This window comes from Xyrauchen texanus, chromosome 16 (genome assembly GCF_025860055.1).
Source record: "Xyrauchen texanus isolate HMW12.3.18 chromosome 16, RBS_HiC_50CHRs, whole genome shotgun sequence".
NCBI classification, from domain to species: domain Eukaryota; kingdom Metazoa; phylum Chordata; class Actinopteri; order Cypriniformes; family Catostomidae; genus Xyrauchen; species Xyrauchen texanus.
The window spans coordinates 3085230-3099900 of NC_068291.1; the positions used below are offsets into that span (position 1 = coordinate 3085230).

A 14671-nucleotide genomic window follows, 5' to 3' on the forward strand; every position below is an offset into this window, starting at 1 on the left:
GGCAGTTATATAGGCTTTATGTAGATGAAATATAAGATAATATGCCCATCATAAGTCTCGTCAAGCATTGTTTGAGTCATTGTGTTTACCTCTCCGAAAGCTGAATCATTGACCTTTATGTGGTTTAAATATTCATGTCATTTTTTTGTTTTATTCTGATCCTTTTTTGCTTTATGTCAGACCAAAGAAACTCACACTGAAAGGATACAAGCAGTACTGGTGCACATTCAAAGACATCACAATCTCCTGCTACAAGATCCGTGAGGAGGCGCATGGCACGCCAACACACCAGATGAACCTGAGAGGTAAAAACACACTGTGGACATGTGACAAACACTGTTTACCACATGCACACTGCATCTCATCTGTTGTTTCTCTGTAGGCTGTGAAGTCACACCAGATGTGAACATCTCCAGTCAGAAATTCATCATCAAGCTGCTAATCCCCGTAGCAGATGGTATGAATGAGATCTGGCTGCGGTGTGACATGGTGAGAGAGACATGTTTTAATGAAATTCTGTAAATCACCTCGGACCCTCATTCTGTTGGTTCAGACAGACAATCTATGCAAATGTCTCATAAACAGTGTTGATGAATGTTGCTTTTAAGAGCAATGTTATATTTTTTTCGTACTCGTGTTTAATTAGTGAAGCATGACTGTATAGAGTTCTGCACGGGCATTAAAATAAAACCTGACCCGTATATATAGAATATGTGACCAACACGAATGATACAGTCCTATTTTAATTCTGAAATTGCTCACTCTCTTTATAATTTGTTCTCCAAGCAAATATTGTTGCAATAGGCTGTATTTTATGTATGGCTGTCAATCGATTACATTTTTTAATCAAATTAATTACATGGTGTCCCGATTAATTAATCGCATATACAAACATTTGCTGAGAAAGCCCCTCATATAACAATAATTCAGTATATAATGTTGAAATAATTATACATAGTTATCTTTAAATATTAAATATATATATATATATATATAAAAAAAAATAGAAAATGTTCAGATAATTAATGCATTACATTCTTGTGGCAGAAGAGTTAATCATTGATAATAGAATACAAAATGTTATTTTGTTATTTACCATATTATTGATCATTCAATCATTGGCATACATTTCACAGTAATCCATTTCACAAGTGAATTTGTCAATCAGTTGGAGATTTATTATGAGGGCTTGTTTAAGAACCCGTCAATTTACACCTGTGTCAGACATGCTTGTGTAGCGTCTCGGGTGCGTTGCGTCATAAACAAAAAAAATGTAGGTTACCTTGTCAAGTTAAATATCTAATACTTAGAACACATCTTGAGATCCCTTAGTTCGAATTTGCGCTCCAAGTGTTTTGAATGCAAGAATGCAATGCATGTCTGTGTTGTGCTGCTGCTGAATGGTTGTTTTGTTCACTGTATAAACTGTGTGTTGTCCATACAGCTGAAGTTTCACTTACTGCCCTCTGGAGTAAACAGGTGGTACTACAAGCTTGCATTTCTCAGGAATATTCCTTAATACAGATTTTTTTATTAAATGAATCGCACGGAAATAACGCGTTAAATCGACAGCCCTAATTTTATGCAAGCATCATAGGCAGCATGCGTAACCATGTAACAGTAAACATACACAGTTTTTAAAAGGCACAGCAGCTCCTCAGCACACCAGGAAATAAACTTGGCTTAACATTTATCAAGCAGTAAAACTTTGCTTGTCCAGAACAATCTGGAATCATGTGGAACATTGTAACAGTCATGAAGTCCTCTTTGCTGCCTGAACTTCTTCAAAATGTCAAATCTTTGTCACACCTGCACTTAAAACAAGATAGATGCAGCACAAAGAATGAAGCAATATGCAGGTATATCGAGGTTCGTTTTTGGAACTTTTAAGTTATTTTTAACTTGACACCTTGTCTAAACAATACAGCGGTCCTGCGCAAGACTCTGAAGAAACAGTCATAGATGGGTCCATACAGCTCGTGTTTACATAGTAACATTACGGAAAAACAGCGCATGTGTTCAGAAACACATTTTGTGTGAACGGCCCCTAACTCATCCAAAACATTTATTGAAAGATGTAGCCAGACCATATCTTGAGACCAGAATATCATAGAGTATCATAATATAATTGCTTTTTTACTTTTTCTTACTGTCAAATGAATAAGTTGCATAGTTTGCATGCAGCAACTATACCTCTATAAACATTGCAGTGTAGACAGCTTGATTGATAATAATGTAATCTAGTTTTGTCATCACATCGCATCACACCGCTCACTTGCTGTATAGAGATGGTATGAAGTGCATTGGTCTTTGTGATTATGTTATGGGAAAGGGAGAGGAAATCAGTAAATAAATAGTAACTCTGGCAAATGATAGTGTTCATTCAAGCAGTAACACATACTCCTTACTTTCAAACAGTGTGTTACTCTTAGTGTTACTCTGCTCAAAGGATCAAACTTTTTAGATGACTGTTTTCCTGTTTCTTTAGGAAAAGCAGTACGCTCAGTGGATGGCGGCCTGTCGCCTAGCCTCAAAAGGGAAAACGATGGCAGACAGTTCCTACAACCTAGAGGTGCAGAACATCCTATCCTTCCTGAAGATGCAGCACATGAATCCTGACCCTCATATCATAGAACCCATCACCACTGACATCAACCCGGAGTGTCTCGTGTCACCACGATACCTGAAGAAATACAAAAACAAGCAGGTAAATGAGACTATAGGTCTGAGAGAGATCAGTCCACCACTGAAGCTCATCCAGTGTAGAGTGAAGGAAGAGAACTGCAGGAGCTAAAGTGTGCGAGAAACAAGAAATAAACAGGGAAACTGAATGGAACTGACAGAAGTGAAGAAAAGACACAGAAGTGTTAAATTACACAAAAAAAATGAGTCAACGTGGAGATAACTGGTAGAAAGCTTGTTTAGTACACTCCGTTTGGAGTGCTGTTGTGTGTTGGGACCAGCTCGGGTCAGACAGGGTTAGATTCTCCAGAAAGCTTGCAAATATAGCTAATGCAATTAGGCTAGATCCTAATATTTTTCAGCCGTTTTACAATATGCAAGGTATATCTCAGTATCTATTTTCTCTGAAATGGCTTAAAAGGGTCCTTTTTCAGAGGAACTTTTTTATTTCAACCAGAGAGCCAGACTAGATTTTTTTTTTCCCCAGTAAAAAGTTGTTTAAATGATGCCAGCCATGTTTTCTACACTATTACACAAAATTACCAAAAGGAAGAATTATTTTTAATAATGTTTTCTTTAAATTGTTTTTTTTTTTTTTCACGGACTTTTGAATCTTATTCACTGAAATGAATCAACATTTTTGCTACTGAAGTTTAAATAATAGTTGCTAATAAAATGCCTTAACGCTCTCATTATCAAGAGTTATGATGCAAGGAATGGGTACAGACCTTTTTACTAAACAGCTAAACAAAATACTACACAATATATTGTAAATATTCAATACATTATTTAGCCCTAGTTGTGTGGTAGAAAAAAAATAAAAGCTGTATTAAAGCAAAATATTCTGCATTTTTAGAGCATTTGCAACCTTTCAAAATAATGTGGTGTTTTCTTTTTTTTAGTTCATTGAAAAATATGAGTAAAGTGGGAATATTTGGGGAGAGAGTGTGTGGGAGTCAACAGAGGCTCCTGTGTGCTGCTGCTGCTGGTGTCATTTTACAGTGGCCCTGTAATGCTGTGGGGGGCTTCCTGTCGTCCAGTCTCACTCACCCCCCCCCCCCACCACCACCACTAGCTTATGTTGTATTAACTGCAAGAAAGCTTCTGGAGCCCTGGGGTGGGGTCTTCACAAAATACAGGAAACAAGCCTTTCCTGGAAATGTGGGGAGAATACAGCAGTTTTTCAAAGCTGTGTGAGTGTTTTTACACTTACTCAAGTTCAATTTCTTCTCTTGAAATGATTCCTCAGGGGAAATCTGTCTTTATTCCCACAGTTCCTACAGTACATGGACAAGGATAGATTACTCTTTCACTTAACTTACAGACTGGAAAGAAAGGAAGTAAAAGCTGACAAGCCTACCAAAACGGATGTAGTCATATAAATGGTGGGAAATTTCAGAGATGTATTCTCTTTTATGTGGCGCCACCTAGTGGATCCTGGAGAAAATGTGATCTAATTGTAGAGTATGTGGAGAACTGTTTCAGGTTAATGATAAACTACAGCTCTGCTGAACTTTGGACCCCTTCCATTACAGTATAGAGAAGCTAGTGATCTTCTATCTTCTGTGTACATCTTAAAAATTCTAGATTTTAAGAGTTCAATAACTGGAGCTTTGGACATACAGTATATTACAGAAAATTTTATTTTAACATTTTAGATTTTTCATTCTCCGGACACTTCTCTCATCTGATAGATCTGCTTCATAGAGAGATTTTCTGTCAGTTAACTTGGGAGTACACCAACTAAAGAAAGAAGGAGTGCAATTTTTTGAGTATTTCCACTACATTTTTCCAAGCAACTTGCATTCTACTAGATATTTACCTGCTGTCTTTTGGGATAAGAAACACACACATACTATATAAATATATTAGAGTTGTCAAAGTTAAGGTGTTAACGCATGCAATTAAGCATAAACCAGCATATACACTGTCCGAACAGGGCGGAACATTTGCATTGTTTCCGCCCGGATTCAACACATTTGAAGCACACACAACAGCTATGTCAGTGATTAAATTATGGGGAAAGATCGCTATTTGTTGTACAAAACAAACCCAGATTGGATAAATCAAGTAATTTGCAGCCTCTGTAAGTCACAATTTAATTACCACAGGAGCACCTCAAGCCTTCACTGTCATGAAAATGCAGAACAGGATGTCTGCAAGCGCTTTTCATGGTGAGTTCAAAGCGGCGTTGACCCCCTAACGTGAATCATAAACGCGGCTCACGATTTCTTTAAAGCGGACAGTCTACCGGCAGATTAATATTGTGGAGGATGAGAGTTTAATAGATGTAATGCCCATTGCAATGAACATGCAACCTATGTGGGGAGACTAGTTGTTTCAATTAGTCAACCTTACACATTAGCTTTGGGAAATGTTTAATGTTACTTGAATTGGTGCTATTATAGTGCATTTCTATCTTTATACTGTGGAAGGCTTTGATTGAAAATTTTATTAAAACATCATTGTTATTGTAATTTCCTATCCTGCATTTTGAAAGGAAAAGTGTGTATATATATATGTGTGTAAAATTTAATCACTTTCAAAATCTGCAATTAATCGCGGTTTACTATGAAATATTATGATTTTACTTACGTAAATACAGCGACTTAAAGCATCTATATATATATATATATATATATATATATATATATATATATATATATATATATATATATATAGATTTACACTACAGCCCAATTGCAAGTGTGATATAGCTGGACAGTGTGATATTGCTTTAATATACTGACTATATTGAGTTTTACTGAATGCATTATTCCACATGTATTTGTGTCACTATAGCTTGTGTTATATCATCCAGGCAAAAAAAAAGAGAAGCTGGGTTCTGGAGTTCGTTTGGAATACAAATAATGCAACAGCCTAGACAGATTCTATATTCCTCAAAATGCATCAAAAACATGGAAACAACATAATGAAACAGTTATTCCAAATTGGGTAAATAAATGCCTTAAAAGCACCAAATATATTAGTCTCATGCATTGACTGCTGTATCCATGCTGTAAACCAATTATTTTTGTAGAACACCATCTACTGTACAGGGGTGAAATCGTTTTTTCAAGTCTTGTTGTAAATGGACCTTTCGTCTGCAGTTCCTTTTGCAAATTTGTCAAAGATTTGTTAAAGAACAGTTCTGTATTGTTACAATTCCATGCTGTTACAAACCAGGTTGAACTCTCCTGATGTTGTGGACTTTGTATTGACATTGTGTATACAGCTACATTTGAGATGCTCGTCATATCAGTCCTGTTTAATGTATGTGATTCCAGTGTAGGCCTCTCATCTTTTCTGTGTTGATGAATGTTTCTCTACTCTCTCTTCTCTCTAGCTGCCTACAAGAGTCTCCCCTGCCGTATATATTCACTTTTGCACAATGCCCGCTGTCTCTCTGTGTATTAACAGTTTTAAATCTATTTTGTCTGCTTGTTTGCTGCTTTATTCATTTATTTGCTTATCTTTTATTCCCTCTCTGTTCTCCCGTTTCAACCCTCAGCCAGGCTTTGTCAGGGACATGGTAAGTTAATCATTTGACAGCTGGTTGTGGTAAATGTTCAAGGTTTTTCATGCTAGATATCTTTCACTAACACTGGTTAAAGTCATTTTGGTGTGGTGATATATTCCATTGGTCTTTCCTTTAACCATTTGACCATTTATACAATAGCACTCTAAAATATCACATTTTCTGTTGAGTCCTAATTTTTTGAGTCACTGGTATCTCCCCAAGAACATTTGTTTGCTTGAACCAATAAAGCCGAAGGTGTCAAACACTAATGTTTATTTTTGTTAGCTGACAAATGGCTGTTATCATAATGCTCTGAAGTTGTTGATTGGTCAGTTGATCCACCTTGTTAGAAAATGTGTAACATTAACAACCTGGTCTCACAGAATCACGTTACTATAACTAAATTTTTGCTAAATGGTTTTCACATGGCTCATTGTACGTTTCGCAGCAGTTTCTTGTCACAATGGACACTAGAGGCTCTACAACAATGACTTTTATTCGGTTTAACACAAATCATGAGTATAACGAGATTATCGGTTCATAAACACTTTTGCTTTGTTTCTCACATGACACTATCTTGTGACATCTAAACACTTTTACTATAGCACATAACTTGTTTTAATATTTGCATTATATAACCAACTAAATTTACAAGCTTGTTTTTGTGCCGTTAACTTCCGCAGTAGCTTTACTGATAAAGAGTTGCACTTGTGAAGAAAAGGGCCGCAGTACAAGTACTGAAGAGCAAGCAAGTCAACATGTGAGCTGAAAGTGTCATAGAAGCACTACAAAATGACGTGGTTGCTTCAGCAATTGTGTTTTTTGCTTTTTTGACACTAGGTTTTGTTTTGGTTTAAGGTTTAGGGTAAAACTCGATAGAGAGCATTAACCTTAAAAACTTTATCTGATCTGGAGAACATTTAACTCATTTTTAGCTTCACACTGCAAACATATCACCTTGGAGCTGCCTTGATATGTGTAAGTAACCATGTGATATCATTATGCAAAATATTGCCACAGTTCCATAATTTTCATGATTCATGAGACCTGACATTAAAGGAATTTGTTAAATGTGTTCAGTACAAGTTAAGCTTAATCGACAGCATTGTGGCATAATGTTGATTAACACAAATATCAACTCGTCCCTCATTTACCATTTCAAAAGTATAGCCACAAGCCATCAAAATGATTTGTGTTAACATGATTTAAATATGATAAAATCCTTACCCGAGTAAAGTTAAAATATCAGCATTAGGTCGAGTCACAATTATTTTTGTGTCATAAATACTGTTTATTGAGATTAACTTGTATTGAACCTAGACAATTCCTTTAAATATGTTAAATTAATTGCTTTGCTAAGTGTTGTGTTGAACTGTATTTTAAGTTTGTAGTATTTAAACTTATGTACACTGCCTGGCCAAAATAGTCGCCATTTGGATTTAAATAAGCAGATACTTAAGATAACCTGGAAGGATGGTGGTGAACCACTGAGATGTGGTCGGAAAAAAAAATTCTAATGATCATGATCGGAGATCACTAAAACGCTTTTGTCACATCGGCCACTTATTAGTGAGGCTAATCGGAAAAAGCAAATTCAGTTTGCTAGAGAGCATAAAGATTGACCTATCGAGCAATTGGAAAAAGGTCATTTGGTCTGATGAGTCCAGATTTACTCTACTCCAAAGCGATGGGCACGTCAGGGTAAGAAGGGAAGAGCATGAAGTGATGCACTGCCTCTGGCTGTGTTATGATCTGGGGTTGCTTCAGTTGGTCAGGTCGAGGCTCAGCAACATTATGTGGCAATAAAATAAAGTATGTACTGAATGACCAGGTTATCCCATCAATGGATTTTTTTTCCTTCCCTGATGGCACGGGCATATTCCAGGATGACAATGCCAAGATTCGCCAGGCTCAAATTGTGAGAGTGGTTCAGTGAGCATGAGGAATCATTTTCACACATCAATTGGTCAACACAGAGTCCTGACCTTAACCCCATTGAAAGTCTTTGGGATGTGCTGGAGAAGACTTAAAGGAGTGGATCGACTCTCTCATCTTCAGTACAAGATCTCGGCCAATAATGAATGCAACTGTGGGTGGAAATAAATGGTGTGATGCTGCATAAGTTTGTCGAAATAATGGCACGATAAATGCCCCCCCATAATCAAAGCTAATTGCGGTCCTGTTCAATATTAGTGTATGCGACTTTGTTTTTTTAAATTGATTCAAACTGTTGAAATGAGCGGTTTCATTATTGAGGTGATCAAGGGGAGACTCCAGTGACATCACTCATTTTTCTACTTATAATGCCCCAAAAAGTGTTTGGACACTTGTGTAAATGCAAATGAAGTCATGCGGTATTGTGACACTTTGTGTTTGTGAAATGTTAGTGGAACAAGCTGATGGTGAATGTGCTTAACTCTACCTGTGGTTACTTTGCTAGGTTACCTGTGAGATCTTAAGAGGAAACTGACTTCAAACATCCACTCAAAATCAACAGAACACCAACTGATTAATTTATTGGGCAAAAATGTCTCAGAAGATTGAAGTTAGTTCTGAGCAAAAATCTAGTGGCATTTGAGCGTAGATGCCACTTGCTTTCATATAAAATGCTGTGAGACATTTATAAATATGTCTGAAGGGTCAAAATACTTTTTGGGGCCAATGTATGTGAAAATGTAAAAAAAAAAAATTAGGGACTAAACAATGGTAGCTGGGAATGTAATGACTTCTGTGAATATAGTACCAAATGTACGCAGCATGTATAAAACTGACTGTAAGGAATACTTGAGGAAACGTCTCTTGTCAGGTGTTTAATGTGAAATCTGTAGTGATTGAATACAGCAGCACTTAAATAATGATAAAGTGTGTGAATTCACTGCTGGATTCTCTCACTGGGTTTGTAGGATTTACTCATGTCTAATGAGAACAGTATATCTGTGTTGAGTGTTACTTGTGCTCAGGTTATGGAGCTTTCTAGTTTGATTCTTATGAATTAATTATGTTGTGTGTGTGATTCTTAGATATCCGCCCGCATCCTGGAAGCCCATCAGAACGTGGCCCAGATGAGCCTCATTGAGGCCAAGATGCGCTTCATACAGGCTTGGCAGTCCTTGCCGGAGTTTGGAATCACTCATTTTCTTGCCAAGTGAGTGTCGTCTATAAAACATGATAACTCTCTCAAAAATCTTGGTAAATGTTTGTGTGATGTTTCCATCATCTATTCATTACACAGTTGAAGTCAGAAGTTTACATACACTTAGGTTGAAGTCATTAAAACTCATTTTTTAACCACTCCACATATTTAATATTAGCAAACTATAGTTTTGGCAAGTCGTTTAGGACATCTACTTGGTGCATGAAACGAATAATTTTTCCAACAATTGTTTATAGACAGATTGTTTCACTTTTAATTGACTATATCACAATTCCAGTGTGTCAGAAGTTTACATACAGTTAATAAGTTAACTGTGCCTTGAAGCAGCTTGGAAAATTCCAGAAAATTATGTCAAGCCTTTAGACAATTAGACAATTAGTTTTGATAGGTGTACTGAATTGGAAGTGTACCTGTGGAAATATTTTAAGACCTACCTTCAAACTCAGAGCTTCTTTGCTTGACATCATGGGAAAATCTAAAGATATCAGCCAAGACCTCAGAAAAAACATTGTGGACCTCCACAAGTCTGGTTCATCCTTGGGAGCAATTTCCAAATGCCTGAAGGTACCACGTTCATCTGTACAAACAATAGTATGCAAGTATAAACACCATGGGACCATGCAGCCATCATACTCATGAATAAGATGTTGCATTGCTTTCAGAAGATGTCAAGTTTCTTGAGGAAAGTTTATTTAATAATTCTAGTCAACAACATCAGCCTGAAATGTGAAATTTAGCATTGTACGGTTGATCACTACTTTTTGAATGCCTCCAGTTAATTTTTTTAAACTCTGACTATGTTTGTCAAGTTCCAAATAAAGAGAAAATGATTCATGAGTATTTAATTAAATTAACAAAATAGGCATTACAATATATTTAATTTATTAACCAATTTTTTATCATTATTTTTTTTTATTACAATTTTTTGTGAAAAATGAAACCATATCATGATATATTTTGTTGTCGTGACATAAAGTTATTGATATTGTGATACAAGATTTTGGTCAGTTCTTAAAGGCATACCATATCATTTTGAAAGAGAGATAAAACTGACTTTTGGGAACATGTTAAACATAATATTACAACATTCTTTTGTACATAGTATAAAATGTTAAAAGATGTCTCTGTGTGGCTGTTACAATCTTCACTCTTATTGGTAGTTGCTTGCGAATGTTGCTCGTCATTTGCATAAAGTTGACATTTTCTCAGCTTGTCTTGTCGCTCTCCACGGCAATCTCTGTCGCCAATGGCCAAGGCAGTTCGTGTCGCCAGAAGTCGCTGTCCTCTCATTGAAAATTATTTGGATCATGTCGCTTTCTTGCACAATGTCGCTGGTGGTGTGAACAGGGCTTTATGGTTTTCACACAGCAGAACATGCAGAATTTGAAAAAGTCCCATTGACTTGCATTCGCCCAATTGTTAAATGGGTCAGCGGAATGCTTATTAATTCAAACTCCTGTCAAAAATTCAGATGTAAGCTGCTTCAGTCTCTCTCTCTCGCTCGCTCTCTTTCTCTCTCTCTCTATTTGTCTACCAATCTATCTGACAGTTTATCTTACGATCTATTGCTTGGTTTCCATCCACGTAGTTTTATGCACATTTTGAGATATCACATAAAAACTGCTGGATGGAAACACCAAGATGCAAATAAAATCTCCAACATGTGCATAAAAAGTATCCACTCGTTTGAGGTGTATGGATTCTTTATTTGCTTATTAACATGTTTACAGAATAGACTCCTATTGAATGTATTAGGAATACAAGATGTGCATCAAAAAATTCATGTGACTGAATAATTCATTCTACCAGAGGACCAATCATTGCATCTGAAATATTGCTCTCGTCATCCTGAAATATCTCCTCCTGAAAGCCTAAAAACAGTTTGAAGAGTAAATAAGTCAAATAAAATCTTGGAACTTTGCAGATGAGCAGGTTTATCGGCACTTTTGAAAAATATATTATTAAACCTTATGAGAAGCTGTCTGCAGAGTTTTCGTGATAATTTTCCTGTAGGATTCCTACTGGACTCCTGCATGAAACCTATAGTAAAAGTGTTACATAGGATCCCCGCAGGACTATTACTGGACTCCTTTCACCAACAAATATATATATTCTACATTGTATAAATAAATATATATGCCAAACCTTATTTGCAGCTTGTGTTCTTCGTTCAGTTTTTCCAGTAATGAAGCACTTGGAAACTTCCGTGCAGTTGCTGGAAATCGATTTTGAACAGTGTCTGAGATTCAAAAATAAAAAAAATCACAACTAAACTTCAGGGGGAGAGTAAAGCAGTAGGAAAAATCGACACTTGCTATTAAATAAAAAAATTAAATAAAGACCACTTGAACGCATTTCGTCCTCATACCTCAAATAAGTTCCACTTTCTCTTTAAAAAGTGGTAACCTGCTATTGTTACCTTAAAAGCTGTTCTTCTACTTGATTCAGCGCTAGAAATTTGGTTTTGTCTATGTAACCTAATGTATTCAGGTTGATTCAGTTATTTAGTTAAATACTTTATTTTTTAGTTTACTTTTTTTTTTTTTTTTTACCACATTAAGCATGTTTATGTAGGTATCCTGAAAAAATAACACTTTACAGTGCAGTTTTACCTGATAGGCTATGTGTATCCAGCATATGCCTTCCTAAAACAGTCAATGTTAGTTACTCATGGTTGGCCATGAAGTTCCCGCCCTACCACATCATTGGGAGGTCTCTTGTGGGATTTCAGCCTGCACAATACCTGTTCAAACAACAACATTTAGGACAAGAACAAGGAGGGGGCGGGGGAGACAACTCTCCAGTATTTTTAATTTGGACTGCAGTACCCATTTTAAACGCTTGATGTCAATGTTACATATTGCTCCTTTAAGTACAAGTTGTTTTTTAAGGAAGAGTCTTTTCTTGAACCAAGATGAATTTTATCCATAAGCTGATTGTAATATCTTACAAAGGATATCTAACAACGAGGTTCAGACATGATCCAGTAGAGGGGACTTGAAGTGGCTGGGTGATTGAGTGTCAGATTCAAAGGCAGGGTTAGGAGCTAAAACTGGCAGACAGGTTGGAGCAGCAAGCTTGGTTACACTCTTACAAGACAATTTGGCTAATCACAGGATCTGGTAATAATGTCTAAATAAATACTCTAAAGTTTCACAGTAAAGCTTTGTAACATCATCAACAACCTAAAACGGACCATCAAGAGTGAATCACATGACTAAATACCTCTTTGGAATGATTTTCATCGCTCTGTGACTTCTATCAAGTTATTAAATGATTTGATTTATGTTGATTTCTTCTTGATTTGAAGCTTACATTTTTCTGACAAGGTGAAAGTATGTGCATGTAAATGCAAATGAACATTTGTGAATCAAATATTTTATAGATATAATCTAATAGAATAGGAAGTTCATCCTTAATTTCTCTACATATGTAATGGACTATCTAGTATAACTTGTTCTCTTTTAATGAAGTGTGCTGGTTCATGAGAAGTACCTGGTTATTTTTCTGTATTCACAGCTTTAAAAGAAGAGTTGTAGAGTTTTCTTCATCATATTACTAGGGATGCAATTTTTAGACTGATCAGGTATCGGTCTGATGAGCCCGATCCAAATCCAATTCTGTGTATTAGTCATGTTTGTTACTGTCACAATAAAAACACCATTAAAGAAGTTCATATGACTCATGCATTTTAGTTAAAGCCACTTGAAAACGTGCGATAGCTCTGTGAATCACAAAAGGCTGTGTTTAATAAGTTTTATATAAGTTTAATAAATATATATTATGCACAGCGCGTTAGTGAATGGTGCTGCTCTGTTGACACAAATTCATGCACAGGCCAGTGATTCACTCACGGCTATTTTTAGCCTTCACAGCGGTGCGCAATATTTGAGCGCTACTCATGAACAACAACTCTGTAGATGCTCAATAGTTCGGTTCACTTTCAATATGCATTTACAGGGTTTTTCCTTGCTCAAAATGAGGCAGAGGTGGTATCATACTGATCAAAAAAGTGACATTAAAAACACATAAACTTTGGCTTTGCATTAATACACTCCTGGCAACTGAATACTAGTGTGGTTAATAGCCAGCCTGGTTTCTGTACAATTGTGGTGAGAAGAATATAATGTCAGAATGCGATTCGGAGATGCGGGTTGGCGCTGTGTTGGCGGCACAAGGGGACCTACACAATATTAGGCAGGTGGTTTTAATGTTGTGGCTGATCGGTGTAAATATATATATTGTGTGTGTGTGTGTATGATTTATCTTGCAGGAATACTAAATTCCTGTAGGACATTAGGCAGTCCTACTGGACAAGTCAGTAGAAAAATCCACAAGGCTCTTGGTAGGAATGTACCCTGTCCTGTAGGATTTTGTTCGGTCATGCAGGATTCCTGCAGGTCTTTTTTATTTTGGATCTGCATGGTAAAGACATAAGGAAGGAGGAACAAACACACAAAGTACTTACAGAACTGTGATGCACTGTCACTCCCAGACATGAGACAACTTCTTTACATTGTCTGTGTGCTCTAAACCACGAATGTTTTATTGATAAAAGAGTCACAGTTACACAATTACTCCGGAAACGATGAATTTTTTATTTTGGACACATGGAATGGAAACGTGGCTTTGTTCACACATTGATTTTTAAAGTTATAATTAGTTGATTAGTTTTAATTAGTTTCTGATGACTTTTTATTTGATCAATTAGTTGTTGCAGCATTAGATTAATTGTTGAATTTGATTAGGTTTCAGGGGAGCAAGAGAGATGAGTTGATTGGCATCACCTACAACAGACTGATCCGTATGGATGCCAGCACAGGAGATGCCATCAAGACCTGGCGCTTTAGCAACATGAAACAGTGGAACGTCAACTGGGAGATCAAGATGGTAACAGGCTCTTTATATTCAGACCAGTGGTGACTGACACACTGCAAATAAAACTATTGTCTAGACACAAACTTTGGTAATTAGGGGTGTGACAAATGTATTGTGCAACATAATTCACTTGTATGAATTCAAATGTATGTCTGTATGCTCATAACAGACAGCGTCAGTTAAGACTGCATTTACACATCGCACAGATCTGATATTTTAAGATGAAATATTTTTGTCCTGTTTGTTTACACCCAGTTTGGGAACCACTGCTCTTGAAAAACAGCCACTGGATCTTTGCTCTTTTTCTTGCTACAACCTTAAACACAAGACAGAAGAGATTCTGACATGAGATCATCAAACACTAAATACATGAAGTTCATAGTATAATCATGTATTATGCCTGTACATAATGATCTGCTGCTCTATTGTCACTGTAG

At 36.4% G+C, this 14671-nt stretch overlaps 1 protein-coding gene across 4 annotated transcripts in view; it reads left to right on the plus strand.

Moving 5' to 3' along the window:
• The window catches only part of fermt2 (FERM domain containing kindlin 2), an 83180-nt gene that overhangs the window by 66043 nt on the left and 2466 nt on the right, over positions 1-14671 (plus strand). For 2 of the 4 annotated variants that reach the window (XM_052145275.1, XM_052145277.1), the window contains 6 exons: positions 181-305; positions 383-489; positions 2489-2707; positions 6194-6214; positions 9223-9347; positions 14105-14246. In XM_052145275.1, coding sequence (XP_052001235.1) covers positions 181-305; positions 383-489; positions 2489-2707; positions 6194-6214; positions 9223-9347; positions 14105-14246 — 739 coding nt within the window. The remainder of the gene's footprint in view (positions 1-180; positions 306-382; positions 490-2488; positions 2708-6193; positions 6215-9222; positions 9348-14104; positions 14247-14671) is intronic. The other 2 variants (XM_052145276.1, XM_052145278.1) reach the window with 1 other exon arrangement.